Source organism: Solea senegalensis, linkage group LG18 (assembly GCF_019176455.1).
Source record: "Solea senegalensis isolate Sse05_10M linkage group LG18, IFAPA_SoseM_1, whole genome shotgun sequence".
NCBI lineage: Eukaryota > Metazoa > Chordata > Actinopteri > Pleuronectiformes > Soleidae > Solea > Solea senegalensis.
The window spans coordinates 11,929,408-11,948,189 of record NC_058041.1 but is presented as its reverse complement, the minus strand read 5'-3'; the positions used below and the strand labels follow the sequence as shown (position 1 = coordinate 11,948,189).

Below are 18,782 nucleotides of genomic sequence, written 5' to 3'. Positions count from 1 at the left end.
TAAAACAACAGTCTGAGGATGAGCAGGTGGAATCCTTTGGGGTTTCTGGCAGGGCTGCAGATATTATAACTATATTTTGTAAGGCATTCTATCTTTGGTCAGAATGTTCCCATTGGACCCATCACTCAGTGGACAGGAGCCAGAGGTGCATTTCCTAACCAAACATGACAGTGTTGTACTACACGTGCATTCAGAACGGACTCACTGATTCGAAACAACATCCGATCACGTGATAAAACAGTTTAGCAGTTTTAATGCATGTGCATGGACATGGTCATTGTATAGCTTTGTGTCTCACTAATTCTAATTCTAGTTTGGAGCACACAGTTGAAATAGTAAAAATGTAATTCTAACATGTGTTATGTAAGACACCGGAGAGGCGATAAAAAGAAAAGCTTGCAGAGAGCACATCAAAGGCAAAGCTGAGCAATAATGGTCTAAAAGACACACGGTGAGATACCAGGTGCAAAATGTTTTCAGCAGCAGTTCTTTAAGAAAATGGCAAAGACACAAGTCATTGTTTAACAAGGATTATTACACAACGTCCTGCATCCTGAATAATGAAACAAATGAAATGTGCACAGCTTGATGCAGGTATGAATGGGCTCACACGTTATTATACCACGTTGACACAGTGATCATCGTCAGTCACAGAGTGTTCAACCATTAACGCGTCATAAATGTGTGAATGTCGATAGCAGAATCAATCGGCTTCGGTCATTTGAAATGCACACTTAATTTCACAGACGACATGTCAAATGTGACACTCGATACACATGATTATCTTTTCAGAGAATGGTTTGGACACCTTTCAGAGATAGCATGCAGAATATGGATAGTGAATTATAATTTCAGGGTTCTGTAAAAGCCATTTTTAACAACTGGGATACAGTTAACAGAGTCATCAATCACTGAAATTATTCCTAAAATAACTGCAAGCCTGTAACACACCACTTGTGCCCACATAGCACAAATTAAAGCATGGATAGAGACTCTAAATGAGTGCCACGGAACATAAAATATCATCGCATTATCAGTGAAAGAACAAAGCTGCATTATGCAACACGAGCAGCACACAAACAAGTCGTGAAAAAGGAAAAGAAAAAAATAAGAAGATCACATCAAGCCCTTCCCCAGCTGCATGTCAGTCCCGCATTATACAGCTGCGTCACTTCACACAAGAATGTAGCATGTGAAGATAAAGTTGAATATAACAGGAAGCTTGGAAAATGTGAATGAGTCACTTCATTAAAAATTTCAAATTGTTGCTCCGGATGTAAGAATCCGAGAGTGAAAAGACCCAGTCATCAGTTTTACAGTCACGCACAATGGCAAAGCGAGTGAAATAATAATAATAAAAAAATCATCAACCAGATGCTCAAGCTATTGTAGTGGCAAGGAAGTAATAAAAAAAGAATTCATGATGGAGGTGAGTCAATGCGACTGTGATGGAAAGGTCACCCCACTTTTCCTCACTGCCCCCCCCTCCATCCCTCCTCTATCCTAAGTACTACCACTGGAGCCCAGCATTCCTCACACTACCAGGTGGTTTAGTGGATACTGCCTCAGCTGCTGAGCTTCATAAATATACATCATATACTCTTAAGAGCACAGGAGGGTTAAGTGATTACAGTGGTGCGTGTAGCCTCACAATTAACATGTTTTTAATTCAATTCCATTCAATTGTATTCACATAGACCAGTATGTTTCCATTCAGAGGCAAATAGACAGTCAAGCACCGCACATACAGTGTGAGTGTGACTGACAGCTGGTATTGTCCAATGGAGCCTGGTTGCAGGTGACTCCTCTGAACGTCTGCTTGCGAAACCTCAACATAGCACCACACAGCATAGGTCAAATCGAGAATCTCGAGGCTTCAAAAAGGGAGTTCATATTCTACAACACTAGAGTAGAGTTGGCCAAAACACAACATCAGCTTGATGTAAGCAGCTTGAAAGAGGATCGTTTCAATTTACTCATATATACTATTACTCAGTGTCTTACATATGCTATTTCTATGCGAGCTTCATTGTTGTTCTTTGTCCTTGGTTACAACACAGCAAATGGATGCTCAATAGAGCCTCATATAATGTGCCATAAGTACTGCTTCACAGCAGTGAGCAAAAAGCAGCACTGCTGCTTCTGTGCTCAACAGCAGCACGGGATATTTTTGAATTTGCACGTGTCTCCTCAGTCATCTAAATTTAAGATTCAAACCTCTGCTTATAATTATACACATAAATTAAAAAAGAAAATGCACTATAACATATGCACTTACTCACACACAGTCAAAACACACACACACACTCACAAAAACCCGCACGGTGCTTTTTGTTTCCACTGACGTCACACACAGTCTTTGCCTACCTTCATTATGGAGGTCCTCCCTCCGCTGGCCTGTCTCCCGCTTAATGGCTGACCTGCGGTAAACCACATGGACCCGCCCCTTCACTTCCACGTCCTGTTGGCCCTTCTCGAGGGGCTCGATGAAAAACTCCCCATTATCAGTCCGGATCAGACCTGCCTGGAAAAAAAGGGCTCCAAATTAGTGCGGCCCTCCTCCTTCAAAGGACAGTAATTCCACTGGAGCCAGTAATTATAGCGTGCCTGATCAATTGGAGGATTTAGAGAGGGCCTGGATATGGGAAATGACGCAGGTAGACACAATTTGGGGCCCTACAAGCCATTCACCAAGATTTACTGAGTGTCACTATGATTTCACCCTGAACGAGATGATGAGTTACAATGTCTAAATCAGCCGCAAGTTTTCATCTGCTTTATGTGTTTTTGATTTATTGAAAGAAAACCTTTTCTTGGATAACCTTCGAAGCCCTGATTTAAGTCTGGGATGTTCAATAAAAAAAACTAATTAGCAGACACTGCTCAGACTCATCTTCAGCTTCCCACAGAGAGCAACTGTGTGGTGTAGTGACACGTGACACCCACAATAGAAGGGCCAGGATTTCTGTATAACCACTTAAATATGCATATGGAGGCATATCAAACCCATTATGACAGAGCTTAGACTCAGGCAATTTGTTATTGCTAATAGGTGGGGATGTTGGTCATTTTCATGAGAACACAAAGTGAATACAATTAAATTCATCACATCCACTCTGTTTTTGTAGGTACTGTATTTATCACTTTGAGTGTGTGCATCTTTTTTTTAGCGCTGCACACTAATGCCTCACAGTTAAAAGCATGGAACCAAGGTGAAAAGAAGTGGAAGCAAGCAACACTTGTTTTCACAGTGCTTTTCACAGCCTCGCTCCAAATACTGCTGCCACCACAAGATGGAATGATGTAATATTTATTCATTATTTTCACAATAAAATGAAAATAAATTAAACCACAGAGCCTAAGACGTAGCGAATACTGACATTAGGCCTATATTAAACCATGGAAATGTATTTCAAATATTAGGCTAAAACGACAACACTTTTTGCGCACTAACCTTAACCAGCTTTTGACCCACCAAGACGTTAACTAGCGTTAGCTTAAAATAGCAACTAACTGCCTTCCTGTCTTACCTTCCTTTGTGGAATTTCAAGTCGAGTCTTTTACCAACATTAGCAACGTTAGCAAGACTCATATCCTCAAATTTGCGACTTATGTCAGTCACGAGTCAAGTCACGTGACTCAAGTCCCCAAACCTCTGCATGTTAGCATTAACTTGCTTGCAACTGCTAAAAGAACCCTGTTTGAACAGAAGTCTATGGGGAAATGAACCCACCACTGGCTTCAGGTCTTCTTCAACAGCATATTCATTTTGTAAATTATGTTCCCATTCAGCCCCGCTACCCTCATGCGGAGGATAAAGCGGTAGACAATGGATGGATGAATTAACACCAGTAGACTGACAGCTGGTGTCATCTTATAGACGCCTGGTTGCAGGTCAAGTATGAAAACTTACAGATTAAAAACACCAACATGGCAGAAGACAAATTGCTAATTCTTATGGGTGACGTCATAACCATTTGCCACTCACCTACAACACCCTCTTTCCACTAGCGCTAGCACATAGATATTTTTATAAGTGAATATGGAAGTAAAAGTGCTGTTTGGATGACCAGCACTGTCAAAGGCTGACTGAATACAACATATCATGCTGTGGTAATGTAAAATCAACATGTTTACTTTATGTGTTAGCCTTTAGCTTGTATGTGATTAACCTTTGAAGAAAGTTTTTTCCATCATCCATAATGCTACTGGGTAAGTCTCCCTCTTATTATACGGGAGAATAGAAATCATGAGCTCTCACATCAGGAAAGAGGCAGGGTTTGTCTCAGAGTGGACGTGTCAATCATTGGACCTACACCTGGACTAACATTTTACATCCACACCAATCACATGAAAGTGGGAGCACCGTCATGCAGTAGGACATAAACTCAGACACACAAAAAGACACATATTTCTAATAGTATATAATCTATAATAATTTGTATTGTATTCAAATATAGTTACAGGAAATAAAGGTAGAAAAATAATTACAACCATCCCGGGAACATTGTGCTATTGTGACACCATCACACCAAGAAGCGATGGGGTGGTGGTAATTGACATTGACAGCACCCATTGAAAGCAAGATAAAATATAAGCACACACATTTCTTGTGTTACTTGCAGTCTTGTTTCTCGAGAAAATATGTTTTTATATCCTCACTTCTTCCTGGTAAAGAAGACACATATTCAAATCTATGTGTGTGTTTATGAAAATGAAAAGAAACATAAACACAGCTCAGAAGACAAAAAAAACAACACAATCCCCAGGATGCTGTCAATAGGGGTCAGGAAAAAAGCTTATCACAATATTTTTTTATATTTTACATTTGATTATTCATTATAAATCAAATCAATATTTCTGTCAAGCCTGCTCCTGCACTCACAGGAGTAGAAGAATCTGTCCAGCCCCTGACCAGGAAATGCCAAGTAATACATGCGAGAATACTTCCTCTATAGTCTCTTATTTCAGCAGTGGGTGGAAAGTGAAGCAGGGTCTGTGAGGGCAGAGAGCTGCAGCATCTGGAAAGGCCTACCAAATGTTAACAGATGTACACTGCACCATAAAGTCTGGCCTCGGAAAGAACACTGGGAAGGAGACACAAAGTGATTGGAGTTTCAAAGGCTGAATTCTTTTTAAATAATGGGTGCTAAATCAGCTTTATTTATACAGGCACTGATGTAGCTTTGATTTGTAGCTACATTAATATAACTGGTTGATCAGATTCTGGACATCATTTGCAAATTCCAAGCTCTAAATTTGAGGATTAGCTTTATGTTTATGTTTCATATTGTTAAAAATGTTATTATTTTAGGTTAATTCAATATCATCTTAATAATTTGTAACATTATTGGTAGAGGTTGAATGATATGCGTGTTTTTTTTTAAATGGCCAGTGCTGATCTCAAGTAATCAGGGTAGCTGTAGCCGATAATATGATGATAAATACAGCAAACAGCAAAACAAAAAACTTCAAAATCAATATTTGTTGCACATAGCTGCATTTATCAAGTTTATGATGTAAAAATAAATGTCTAATCTGACATAAATGTGCAAAATAGGATGATTCATTTAATAATAATTGGTTAAACGTGGGTATTTTCAGTCCTGCATTATGTCTGCAGAGCCAATGACTGGAACAATAAGTCATCAAGGTTGTTAACAGTGACATTTGATGAGCATATTTTTAGCAATGCTAGTGATGTGGTTCCAGAGAGCATAATGTCAGCCCGTCTCCGTGTAAATCACAAAATGGATTATCACGAGATTTGGAACGGACATTTTTAGTAGCCTCAGTGTGAACTGTGTCATACGTGTTGATCCCTTAACATTTTTATTAGAGCCCGGCTGATCAATGTCATAATTAATTTGTGCTGGATTCTACAAACCATACCAACAGTACTTGTAGCAATGAATGCCATTCTAATGCCTCGCATGTACTTTCTCCATGGTGCTTATGATCAAATGTTGCACTGCTAATGTATTATACCTGTTTGATATGAATTTCCTAGTTGCTACATGGTCAAGTATGACAGCAGGGCTGCTGCAACCTTTGACTGCACTTAAAAATGGACATAGGTCTGGTTGCAAAATGAACTCCCATCAACCTACGAACCAGGCTCCTATTCATGCACACCATCTTTCAATCACACAGATGCCATTTATGTGCCATGGTTTATCATTTATTTCCCTTTAAATTGGATCATTCTTAACAATACTTTATTGTAGAAGACCCCAAACTATCAAGTTAGAAGTAGGCAAATTTTTCCATAGATTTACATTCAAAGTGAGTTCTGTTAGTGACCAGTGAAGTTGCTCCCTTGTGACTAACTACTACTGCGTCCTAATTCCTAGGCTTTACTTTATTAACCAGAACGCTATGTCCACTTCTTAGGGCGCATTCACACCAGGATAATCTCGGTTAGATTGGGTGGGGAATGCCGAAAAATGTCACACCTTCATTTGGTTCCTCTATTTGGTTCACTGGATGGTCCGTTCGCTTGCAAGCGAACCCAGACCCACGTTTTCAGGCAGAATTCGGCTGAGCTTTTACACCTACCCAAACAAAGCGGCCTATCCAAGGAAACAAACTCTCTGATGTCAGTGCACCCTTATATATGCAACAGATTATGTAAAGCAGGCCCTGCGGCACTGAGCTAAGGAGGTGGCAGACAAAAGCAGCTCATTACATTATTCTACAGCATTGACAATTTTTAGAACACACTTCTATGACCAGCGATGTAGAGGAGACCCTCATTGTCATCACAGCAAATTGTGTATGTCACAGCATCAATGGTTCTATTTAGCATCAATGCATGAATCACAGACTGGACCTCAATGTTGTTTTATAATTTTGAGGTCAAGAGAGGTCCGATGATGTGAGTGTGCATACAAGTGGTTCATTAGAAGCAAGGCAACACAAGGCAACAAATAAATACAATAATATAGTTTACTCATCCTCATCCATTTGTACTTAACCCTGATATTTGTACTTCACCCTGATGTTTGTACTTAACCCTGATAACTACTCTATATTAGAGTGTAATTTCTTATCTTTGTAACTTTTTATTTTTTGAAATGTTTCTCACTATTGCACTGTATTGTTCTTTTTTAATCTTATTTTATTATATATACATATGTATATATATATTTTATTTATTTTGATTCTTATTCTTATTTTTATTTTTATTCTTATTTTTGTTCTATTCTCTTTTTTTCACAACTGAGCTGTGGTGAATGTGTGTTTCCCCCCTGGGGGAGGAATAAAGTCAATTCAATTAAATTCAAACTCGACAAAAGCAACTTCAAAGGTGGATATTCATTGTATGGTAGATCAGGGACACTAGATGTTAGATGACACTAGATGACACTAGATGCAAAAGCACAGGAGGCAAGGAACAAATGAAGTGAGAGCTGCAAGGTGGAATTGCCTTGTTGTTGCCATGTACTCTATGTAGTGCATAAATATGTTTAACATAAAAAAAGGACAAGGAGACTTTGGTGAGAAAATCAGTGAGAAAATATAAGTGTGATGCAACCTGCAAGGAAATCAAAGTAAAGCTATTATTCCAGGATCTTAACCAGTAATTTGTGGCAGCTCGTTAAGAAACATATAATTTCAGTCCTGTGTGTGCTGCATGAGACTGTCAACCACTGAAATCAAGGTACACACTCTTTCGCAAATTCATAAGGTTTTACGAAGTGAACTTTAGCAACAAGATCAAACACAATCTGATATGAAACTTGTGATGCATCTTGGCGAGCAACGTAGCATCTCACACACACCAGTGACGCAAGATAGAACGCTTTTGTGGTACATCCTGGAAGATCAATAAGCCCGAGAGAAAGTCATGGCTTAGCGGAGTCACAGGTTTGTAATAATGCTGCGAGGCAGGTAGTAGGGACAGTGAATTAATACTTGATTCCTTTTCATCAACTGTCATATCTCAGTGTGCTGGACCACAAAGGGCATGCATAGCAGGGGGTCAAATGAAGATTATGAAGAGAAAATTGGGCACTCATATGTGTCAGACTGAAATCAAAGAGCATTAATAATAATTATGATGTAGCCGTGAATAAAGCAGATTCAGTTTGATGCAATTAGATTTGATCCAATACATTCCTTTGTTTAATTTAGACACAAATGAGTATAAAGCCAAATCTGAAATGAGAGAATTACTGCTGACCTTTTTCCCATTTTATGACACATGAAATGACACAAAGGGACCACACGGTTAGTGTAGTGGTTAGCACTCTTGCCTTTGCAGCAAGAAGACCTGGGTTCGAGTTTGCATGTTTTCATGCATGTGCATGGGTTTTCTCCGGGTTTTCCGGCTTTCTCCCACAGTCCAAAAACATGCAATATGAGGATTAGGTAAATTGGACACTCTAAATTGACCATAGGTGTGAGAGTGAGCATGAATGGTTGAATGGTTGTTTGTCTCTATATGTGGCCCTGCGATGGACTGGCCAACTGTCGCCCTATGTCCGCTGAGGTTGGCACAACAGCCCCCCGCGACCCTCCTGAGGAGGATAAATAGGTAGACGGATGGATGAAATGACACATGTCGTTGTCCTTATTACTTCGCAATTACACATTTACCCCAATCCTGAGCCTCAATTTGGGATTCAGTGTGCTGCTGAAAGACACTTCTCTCAGTCTCCCTCCCGACAACAGCCACCATGTTGTCTACTACTCAGTGATTCCTTACACTGTACACACTCATCCTTGAGTTGTCTGTGATAGTAGTTTCAGTAATTATTGCAGCTGGCAGCAAGGTTGTAGAGAACTGAAATAAAAGAGACCCACACAAATAACTTAGTGGTAGCAAGAGTAATAGGGAGAGAAGCTAAAGTAGTAGACATAGTGGATGTGCCAATGTGATATTACTGTCGTATAGAATTGTGGTATGCACAGTGTGAGTCTGTGACTGAGACAGACATACCATAGCTGCTGCATGCAGTGACACAACATATCACATTATTGGTACATGAGTCAGGCTTCTAGTGATGGAGCTCTTAATTTAGTGAATTTACATCCGTGCCAGTGGAGTACTAGAACACCAGAGGCCACTGGACTGGGACCAGCCCTGTACAGAATCCTTGCAAACATTCATGAATAGAACAATTTGACAAAGTATTTTCCATCTCCAATGAATGGAAAACTGCACCCCACACCCCATCCAGCCACAAAAAAAACAGTAGGTTGACTGACTCCTGACTGTTGCTAGGTGGCTCTGTCTCTATTTAACCAATGGGACACAGAAATAGCACTCTTCAGGCTGCAGTTATCTGGCACTCTTGTTTCCATCACACATGTAATTCAATCAGCCCCTCATCGGCGCTAATTCCCAACACATGAGCAGCTCCGGTATGATTAGAGCCATCACTTGTGTCACCACAACAATAGGTCATTTTTGTGCATAGTGCACAGCTGTTGCCATCTAGCAGGAATTGAAGTAGTCATAGGAGGAGGGTTATTGCACAAGCTGACAAGTAGGTCAATGAAACGTTAATGATATTAAACTGAAACTGAAAGTGCAGTTCTGGCTTAGAACACTGTGCCATTTGTGCATTCCCTTCCTCAGCAGGCTGACATTCTGTTGCTGCTATGAAGACAAATGTGCCTGAAAAAGATATCACATCAGATCTGGTATGCACTTGGAATGCCATAAATCTTCTTGGCACATGCCAGGAGACTGGGTTAATGTCATTTACTAGCGATGATGTCATGCCTTTGCTTTTTGGGAATCTTTTCTTGAGGCGCAGAGCGTCTGCAGAGGACATACTGACAAAATTTGACAAAATGCTCCTACTTTCCACACAATCAAGACGCGTTATGCAAATAATCCAGCACGAGCACTAGTAAATCACGTGTGACGTATGCAGACTATACAATGAAGACACTTATTGCATCACAGACACCTACAGTTTAGTCTAAATCAGTGGTTCTCGGACATTTTGCACCACCTGATAAAATATTGATCTCTCAAAGTAACACAATTATCACCACCGTTCAAATACAGTGGCGTAAATAGACTTTTCAGAGGAGGCAGATTTATTCCCAATAAGATAGTTTGCTCTCTCATCATCCTCCTCTTCCTCACATATACTTCAGACACTGGTGTAGTGAAATTAGATCACTTAGCTCCGCTCCGATCACATACCCTGGTATATACAAAGTAGAACAGAATTTCTGATTTTCCTCCAAGTACCAACAGAGGGACCTTGCGTACCACTGGTGGTACACGTACCACAGATTAGATAAGATGTAGCAGCAAGTACTATCGAGAAAGGGCTGCAACTAATGCTAATTTGCATAATTGATCAATGCGTCGATTATTTTCTTGATTAATCTGTTCTTAGTTTGGTCCTTAAAATGCAAAAATGTCAACTGGTGTTTCCCAAACCTCCACATGACGTCTTCTCAAAGCATTTTGTTATGTCCACAAACCAAAGGTATACCGTTTACTGTCATCGAGGAGCAAAGAAACCAGGAAATATTGACATTTAAGAGGCTGTATTCCTTAAATTTGAATTGAATTGAATTGAATTTAAAAAGAAAAAAAAGAAAAACAATTAAGTAGATTATAAAAATAGTTGTCGATTAATTCATAAATTCATTGCAACCCGATAGCAACAGGCTGCAGCAGCACACACGTGCGATGGACGTCCTAAATGTAAAACCTCTCTCACGGTACAACAAAGAACCACTGTATGAGCCACGTCCGCAGAAATAGCCACGATTGTTCATGTTGGACATCTTTGGTCTGGGACAGCCCAAAATCATATGATCATGTATAGCGGGCGTTATGAGATGAATGCAGGTCTGTTCTACATGGACTACACAAGTCATGGAAATAAGGAATGTAAAAATAAAACCCCCCCTACTTGTATAACATTATCTTTGACACACAGACAATGTGTTGCAACAAGAGCGGCATAATGCTGTCCCTAACCAATCATACATACAGTACATTTGCAAATGGGGTAGTGCTTCACAGAAATATGGCCCACATGTGACTATCTTCGCAAGTGATTCACTATCTTCTTGCTTTCAGATGAAGTCCTTTCATCAGAGATCGTCTCCTCCATTTTTCTTCCACATCAAAAAGACACTTCAGACAAATAATTTGCATGCATGCCGTACACACATCTCCGCGTGCTCCTTAAAACAACCCTGCAGGCACTTACGGGCTTGTATTGATGTTGGCTTTGATGTAAAGAAATGCACAAATGATTTTCTTTAGAATCTTTAAAGGATGAGTTCACCCCAATCACAAAAACAACAAAAACAACATCTTTGCGTTTTTTTGGCACCAAGTGGATGTGCTCATACAGATAGTTGTGTCTGTGCCTGCTGCTAGCTGTTATACAGATAAAGAAATGCTGTAAGATATCAATAAAAATACAATTTAGTGAAGTGTTTTGGTTTGAAAGGAATACCCTCAATGTGCTCTCAAACTTCCAATTGCCTATATCATTATTAAACAGACACTTGTTGGCACCATGTGGTGTAAAAAATACCCAGGAAGGTCTTTCAGTAAGAATACAGAATACACCAAGGCATTTCTGTACAAACTGTCAGAGTTGAATGGTCTGCTTCTGGGCAACCAGCATGCCAAATTTGCATGAAAAACAAGAATATTCTTTTCTGTTCCTGTTAATTTACCTTCAACAGGGGCGGTTTATTGTGCCAAGGTTCATTTGTTGCCATTTAGTCAATACTGATACTGTTTCCATTATTTCACAGCAAAGTGGAGCAGTGAACAAGGCCAACTCACCAAACCCAGCACAACTTCGCTGTTCGCTGGACAGAAACACAACACACACTGCATGTCCCCGCATTTCAATGCATTTCAAGTCATGCAGCTGGCCCCAGATTAGACAACACTAAGGATTTTTGAAAGATACCATGGTCATGTCATTTCAAAGTTACCACAACTACCAGTTTTTCACTTCCATCCATATGTTCCTTATCAACTGTCAACACCATTTATCCTCCGAAGCACATTCAAGTCATTATTTTGGCTCGGAACTTTGGCTTAGCAGCACTTAAATGTCCAAAACTAAACACTAGACAAGTTTATTCACACAATTTATGGTGAATAAACTTCACTCAGTAGCCAGTGTTTAGTGTCTAATACACCTGCAAAATAAGTAAGAATGATGAATAATGAGCTAGATGTTTACTGTGAAAGTACTTTTACATGAACTATGCTGATCGCACGCCATTTAAATGTGCCTTCATGTGATTGAAAACATAGCAGGACTAATTGTAAACTCTGCGAAGTATTTAAAACAAAACTTGGAAAAACAAAAGAGAGAGAGCGCAGAACAGCTGGCAAACATCTGTCAGAGTTAAATAATATCTGTTGGCTTTACCGCTCTGTTGATATAGTTTCTGACCCACGTTATCATTTTACATTTAACCATTTCTAAAATATTTGCGTGTTTGAAACAAAAGTCTATAAAAAAAAACTCACATTATGTGTGTGGGTGAACATTGCTGCATAGGGCTGGGGCATCACTTTTGTTCTTGCATCACTGAAGTCGTAAATGGACACACAGCACTTCTAAAAACCACATTAGTCCTCTGGGAAATTTGGGTTTCATATATTTTAGGGGCAGATTCATATTTTCTACATCTTCTGATTCCCCAGAGTTTCACTTGACGTACATGTTGTCATCCGCCCATGTCAACAACAGCTGTAGTAGGGCTGCACAATTAATCGCAACTGCAAGTATGTCCAAGTCTGATACCCACAATTAAAGAAACTTATTTAACTACATGTACGATTCCCAATAAAACAGCATTATGGCGAATTTCCGCAGTGCTGCCCAAAAACATGTCAAATCATCATGATTTGCGGGGGTCCACTTGGTGGCATGCTCTTGTTTTGGGTGAAGAAGTGAATGATTGACATTGATTGTGAGATATTAGGCGAGGACGTCACCGCACCTGTAAAACTCATCGCTCAAAGAATACGAGGTCTTACACAAGTGCGGGGCGAGACAGAGATACTGAAGTGGAGGGGACCCTTGACTCGATTCGAAAGCCACAGCAACGTGCATGCAAGCAGAAAAGTGCAAAACACATCCTCACTAGAATGATAAGAATGATGTAACTACATATTTCTCTGTGATGTTTTATGATAACCGTGTGTGTGTCTAGACAAACACACAAAGAAAAGAGGGCGATGAAATCATTGATGTCTGAAAGCACATTATAAAAAAGTGTCAGTCTGCTTTGCAGTGTGTGTCATTCCATAATCGGTGGTCACCTCATCCTTATCCCTCACTTTATTTCTGTCACAGCAGCAGCTCATAAAGTTGCTCGGTGAAGGATCAAGGTAAAACCGCCCCTTTGCCAACCTGCCACTTCAAATGTCACCAGCATGTCAGAAAATTCACTCTAATTTACTGACTGCAAACATCCATTAGTGGCTCAGCTCACCTCCCATTGCTCTGCTCACTCAGTGTGAGGCAGCGTTAAATGAAGTGATGACAACGAGCGACTGACTTGCAGAATGATGACTAGATTCGAGGAGTAGGACATTCATATACATTATGCCCCAAACTTTTGAATCAAATACCACACTAAAAGATTAAAAGCAAAAACATATCTTCTTCACTGCAGATGGAACCACTTAATCACTTGAATTCAAGTCACTTTCATTGGATTTTCAAAGTGTGGGTGTATGAAGTACTGACATAATTATCAAGAACACCGCTGTTTGCATGAATCAGCCTGGGACCTGGACACTCGCTCTAACTGACAATGTAAATGCCAGACTCAAAAAAAACAAAACACTGATTTCAGCCACTTAACTTAAGGTTCACCAAATAGAATTGCCAACTGCTTGAGTCTACAATGCCTTGAGAATGTTTTGTGATAGAAGTGATAGAAATGTACCAAAGGAGGCAGCGGTAGACCGACGGCTCTGAAAAACACTGATTTTGTCAATGGAATTTGGTTCAGGAGCGCGAGCATCAGTTACAAACACCAGACTTTCTAACCATGAGGTAAAGCAGGGAATATATTCTTATGATGTCATAGACTTAAGCAGGTGCAGATTCTATTAGGCAAGCCTTTTGTTTAGAGGCTAAAATGTGTTTTTCCTGGTGTCCTGGTCCCAAAACTGTTTCTGGAAATGAAGGTGGATTTAACCTATCAAAAAGTTTTATATATTATAAGTTGATGTCAGTCAGAAGCCAGTAAAAAAATGTATTCTGCTGTCAGTTAGCACACTCAACCTTGCAAGCGTGTGCATTGTCTTAGTATTCATCTCTCAAACCCACTCCATTCTGTCTGGTTATTGGTCAGGACGTGCACATTTGTCTGCGACAGCAAAGGAATTACACTACACTTCTTTTCTTTTTTTTTACCTGACACAAGCCTCCACGTAAACTGAGCCATCACTCAAACAGTCACAAGGTTTATTGTTTGATGTGCAAAATTGGATTTAAGATAGAGAATTGTTTTACGCGTGTCTATAGATATGATATTATTAACCCCTAGCGCCCCACATTCTGTCTGACACAGTCCTCCAGCTACATCTCTTTCCACTGGGATTATGTTTCAGTGAATGGATGACTTACCAGTCCGTCGCAGTTGCTGATAGCCACGGAGGCCTCTGGCATGTTGCTCACGTCCCCAGTGAAAACACAGTTCCCGTGGATATGTTCCTTGGCCTTTTCCTCAAAGTTCTCCTGCCATTCCACAAAAGCCCCTGGGGCCACGAGCCTCCTGTTGGCCCTCAGGCGGAGGTGCAGCTCTTTCCCAAATACAGTGACATTAAAAAACAAGTGCTGAGCTGAGGAGGAGGTGACTGAGGGCATTTCGGGGGCACCGCGGGCCACCCTTCTTTTGCTCCCGGTGGCGGCGGCGGCAGCGGCGGCAGGAGCATCATCACCATCTTTACTTCCAGCAGAGACCACGTGAGAAATGTACCGGCCGTGGGAGTCTGTGCTGAATGGCACGATAAGACCATATTCATTTAACTTTCCAGAGAGTTTTTCTGATGGGACAGACAGTGTCAAGTGAGAATCACGTTCACAGACCGACGGCAAGCAAGGAGCAAACTGTGTGGTGAAAACTCGATTATGAAAAACGTACAAAAGCGGTTTGGATGACTTTTCTATCTTTAGGATAAAATAAAGTGCACATCCCATCGTATACATGCACATCAGAGCATTGCATTGATTCCATTGATCCAGAACAGCAAGTTTTGTTAAATCAATAAAAGTATAGGTCATCATATATATAATGAAATCAATATGTGGTGATATACAGTACATATGCATGCATGAACATTGTTTTTTTAATGATATATACACACACATATACACACATTGTGTATGTCTATAAAGTACAATAGCACGGACAAAAAAAGCAGAAAATGACTTACCTTGTTTTTCTGCAGCCAAAATATGTTCCAAAAATAGCTGACTGAGTGAAAAGCACATGAATAAATATATACAATCCATAGCGAGGGCTGCAGTGTAAGAGCAGCTGCCACTTCAGCTGCTCACTTTTTCTCTCTGTTGTAAACTTTGAACAGTCCTTTCTCCTGAGAATGGGGGAAAAACACAAATGCAGGAGGAAAGTCCTCAGAGTTGAGCTGCAGCGAGGCAACCGGGCATTTCTCCGCCAAACTGACGGATATTCACAAGTTGTTTCCAATCTTTTGGCCTGTGCTCAACTACATAGACCAAGACTGACCCATCCATTTAGGGAGCAGAGTGTGGAGGTATCTGGGTGCTGATGACGACAACTCCCCGGTGCAAAAACCGGGACGGTTTGAAGAGGTAGTCCAATTTTCCTCTTCTCCTTCTTTTCCCTACTCTGATAACTTCTCCAAAAAAAAGTGAGGACAGCGAGTTAACGCACGCCCACACCGAGGAAAAAAGTCGAGGGGGTTAAGACACAGCGCGCAAAGACAAAGTATCCCGGTGGTGAAACATCTGCCGTCCAGTCCTGCACCATTACGCACCAGTGGTTGTGCTGCGGGACTCACAACTGCTCAACTTAAAGCCGCTACCAGCCAACAGTGGGAGCGCCTGCTCTCCACGAGACAACCTCACATTAAGCCAAGTTTTTTTTTTTTTTTTTCCAACTCCAAAAAAGAAAGTGGACTCTCTGTAATACCATTCTCTCCACCTCCACCAACTAATATCCTGCCTATTTGAATTGAAAAGCAGCCAGACGCCAAGCAGTGACTTTTAGATGTTTACATGACAGAGATCAGACATAAATCACAGCAGGCAGCAGTAAAAAGCATTATATGAGTACATGTCTACACTCAAGTGAGGTTTTGACTTGTTTCATTGGTTTATTCCCAATTCTTATTGGTGTGAAGCCGAGTTTAACATAGAATAGTAGAGAAACCTCATCCTGAAAAGAAATACTTAAAAAATAAAGGATTAGAACTGCATTATGTAAAGTTAAAATAAAAACAAATGTGTGTTTTATTCAAACCATTGTCAAATCGAAATATATGGCAGTGTTTAGATTTTGTGTTGCCCGGCTACAATTCCCAACTGCACACAGGAAGTGATTCAGTTTATGTCAAGACAGATGGAGGCAACAGCAATGTTACATGAGTACAGTGGCAAACAGGTTGGAGGATGACTGAAAAAACAAAGAGGCACAAACACAAAAGTTTCAGAAGTTAATTCTACTGCTGTTTGAAAATGAATAAATGTCACACACACACACACACACACACTCCCACAGTCAGGTCTGATAGTCTTGCTTGACACAGCCACTTTATTAGAATGTAGCATCACACTAAATGTTACATTGTTTCTTTTCACAGTCACCCAACAAAGGCGGACACATAACATCATCATCAACAACAACAACAACAAATCACCAAAAGTTAAATACTGCAACTTTAAAGTTCACATTTTGTCTAATGTATTGTATCCTAAAATAATGCTCACATACTCTACTGAAGTGGTGAGTGTGGACAGGAGGACCACTTCTACTGGCCAACAACCGCTTCATTAGAAGTTCCAGAGTGAAACATATAGTATGCTTTATTGGGGTAAATTGAATGTAGTAACAGTAGATATTTGTATAAATTCACTTTAAAATAGCCATATTCTTAAAGTCTTGCTGTATGGCAGTCATCATCTGGCACTACAGCAGCCCAAATGGATAAAGACATGTCCACATATGTTTTGGTTGTGTTTTCCCACAATGCCCTGCGTTGTAGTCCACTTCCTGCATTTGGTTCACTTGAAGCGAAGCGAGACCTATGTTTTTAGGCGGACCAGAGTTCGGTTGCGCATTCACACCTCCCCAAACGAACCACACCTTCCGAGCAAAGGAACTAGTATTCGATTTAGAAGGGCTGGTGTGAATGCACCCTAAGAGAGGGGTGAGTGGAGATCTCAGTTAATTGCAATCTGCATTCTCACCATAAGATGTCACTAATTCTTTCACACTGATCTTTCAATATAGAGCAAAATATAGTTCATTAAAAGGAAAGGTGAAACCTACAAAGGATGAAACTTCAACAGATACGTGTTGAAATTGGTTTTAGTGAAACTATACAATATTTCAAGAGTGTGGATATAAGCAAGTAAACCTGCTTGAGTTTATTTATATACAGTATATACAGTGTTCTGTATATTTTCCATTCCTCTTGAATACAATCCTACACTTTGTAGTATCTGATTGCAGTTTTCATCTCAGGTTTCCATAATCAGGGCTAATCCTGCAGATGTCACTGTGAGCATATGTTCCATTTTGGAGAAAGGGAACCAATCCAGTGTCATCATTAAAGACGAAGATGGTGTGAAAACCCAACACTGGATTTCATCAGTGGAATGACAGCCTGTTCAAACTTTGGATGACTGCTCCAGAGACTGGGATTTTCTTGGCCCCCGCTCACCCCGCTGGAGTCCAGACTTAAGTCAGACATGACCAGGCTGCAACTGAACCAGCATAACTGGAATCCTTCTCACAGGAAGAGCAGGGGTGGGTTTGAAAATTAGTTTTGACTTTCAGGTACTTTTGGCGGAAAAAAAAAAAAGGTGTCTAGACTGGACCTTTTTTTCTTTTTCTTCTTTCTTCCACTGCTCTTCGACTGGGCTCTGCTGATCAGGATGACCTCCCCCATGCAGTGCCTTGCACTCTCACTCTGTGGTTAATTACCTCCATGCTCCCAAGATGGTCAATGTAGAACAGGTGTGGGTTTTTTTTTTTTTGTGCAGTCATCCCTCCTGGGGCAGCGACGCGAGGACTGGATGGTGATGCAGAGTTGTGCATTAATAAGCGATGGAAACTAACCACAGCATTAAGAGATGGAAACCATTAACTGCCTTGTAAGAAGTTTTATGCTGTTTTTCCATCCATACCATTTGGAGGATTTTTTTTCATGTGTGTCTAAAGGCCAGGATGAAATTCCACAATATAGCATAGTATTCAATTAGAAGCCTTGTTTTTTCCTTCTGAAATGAATAGCTCCACTCACAGTCTGTGGTTAAGTCCACACACCAGAACAATTTTCTACTACAGTGCTTGCATTAGAACACTCTGTCCCTCACAGCGCAAGCTCAGGAGCAAACTGAACTGGACTGTTTTAATTATTATTTATAATTAAAGAGTCAAATATTTGTATTGCATTATTGAATTATCTAAACGTGAAAATGTAAGAGTCTTCAGAAAGTTATTTTCTTCGCTTCCACACTGCACAAAGACAGATTTCAAAGTCTAAAATTGACTTTAATGACACTGAGAGGACACTGTAATCTGCTGAACGGTACTTATTT

The 18,782-nt window shown here is 40.3% G+C and overlaps 1 protein-coding gene across 2 annotated transcripts in view; it reads right to left on the bottom strand.

Annotated features, from left to right (window-relative positions):
- Positions 1 to 15,578, bottom strand: part of LOC122759470 (A disintegrin and metalloproteinase with thrombospondin motifs 3) — a 39,788-nt gene extending 24,210 nt beyond the window's left edge. For both annotated transcript variants that reach the window (XM_044014363.1, XM_044014364.1), the window contains exons 1-3: positions 15,410 to 15,578; positions 14,601 to 15,019; positions 2,368 to 2,524 (exon numbers count right to left, since the gene is read on the bottom strand). In XM_044014363.1, the coding sequence (XP_043870298.1) occupies positions 2,368 to 2,524; positions 14,601 to 15,019; positions 15,410 to 15,488 (655 nt within the window). In that variant the 5' untranslated portion in view covers positions 15,489 to 15,578. The remainder of the gene's footprint in view (positions 1 to 2,367; positions 2,525 to 14,600; positions 15,020 to 15,409) is intronic.
- Between the last annotated feature and the right edge of the window lie 3,204 nt (positions 15,579 to 18,782).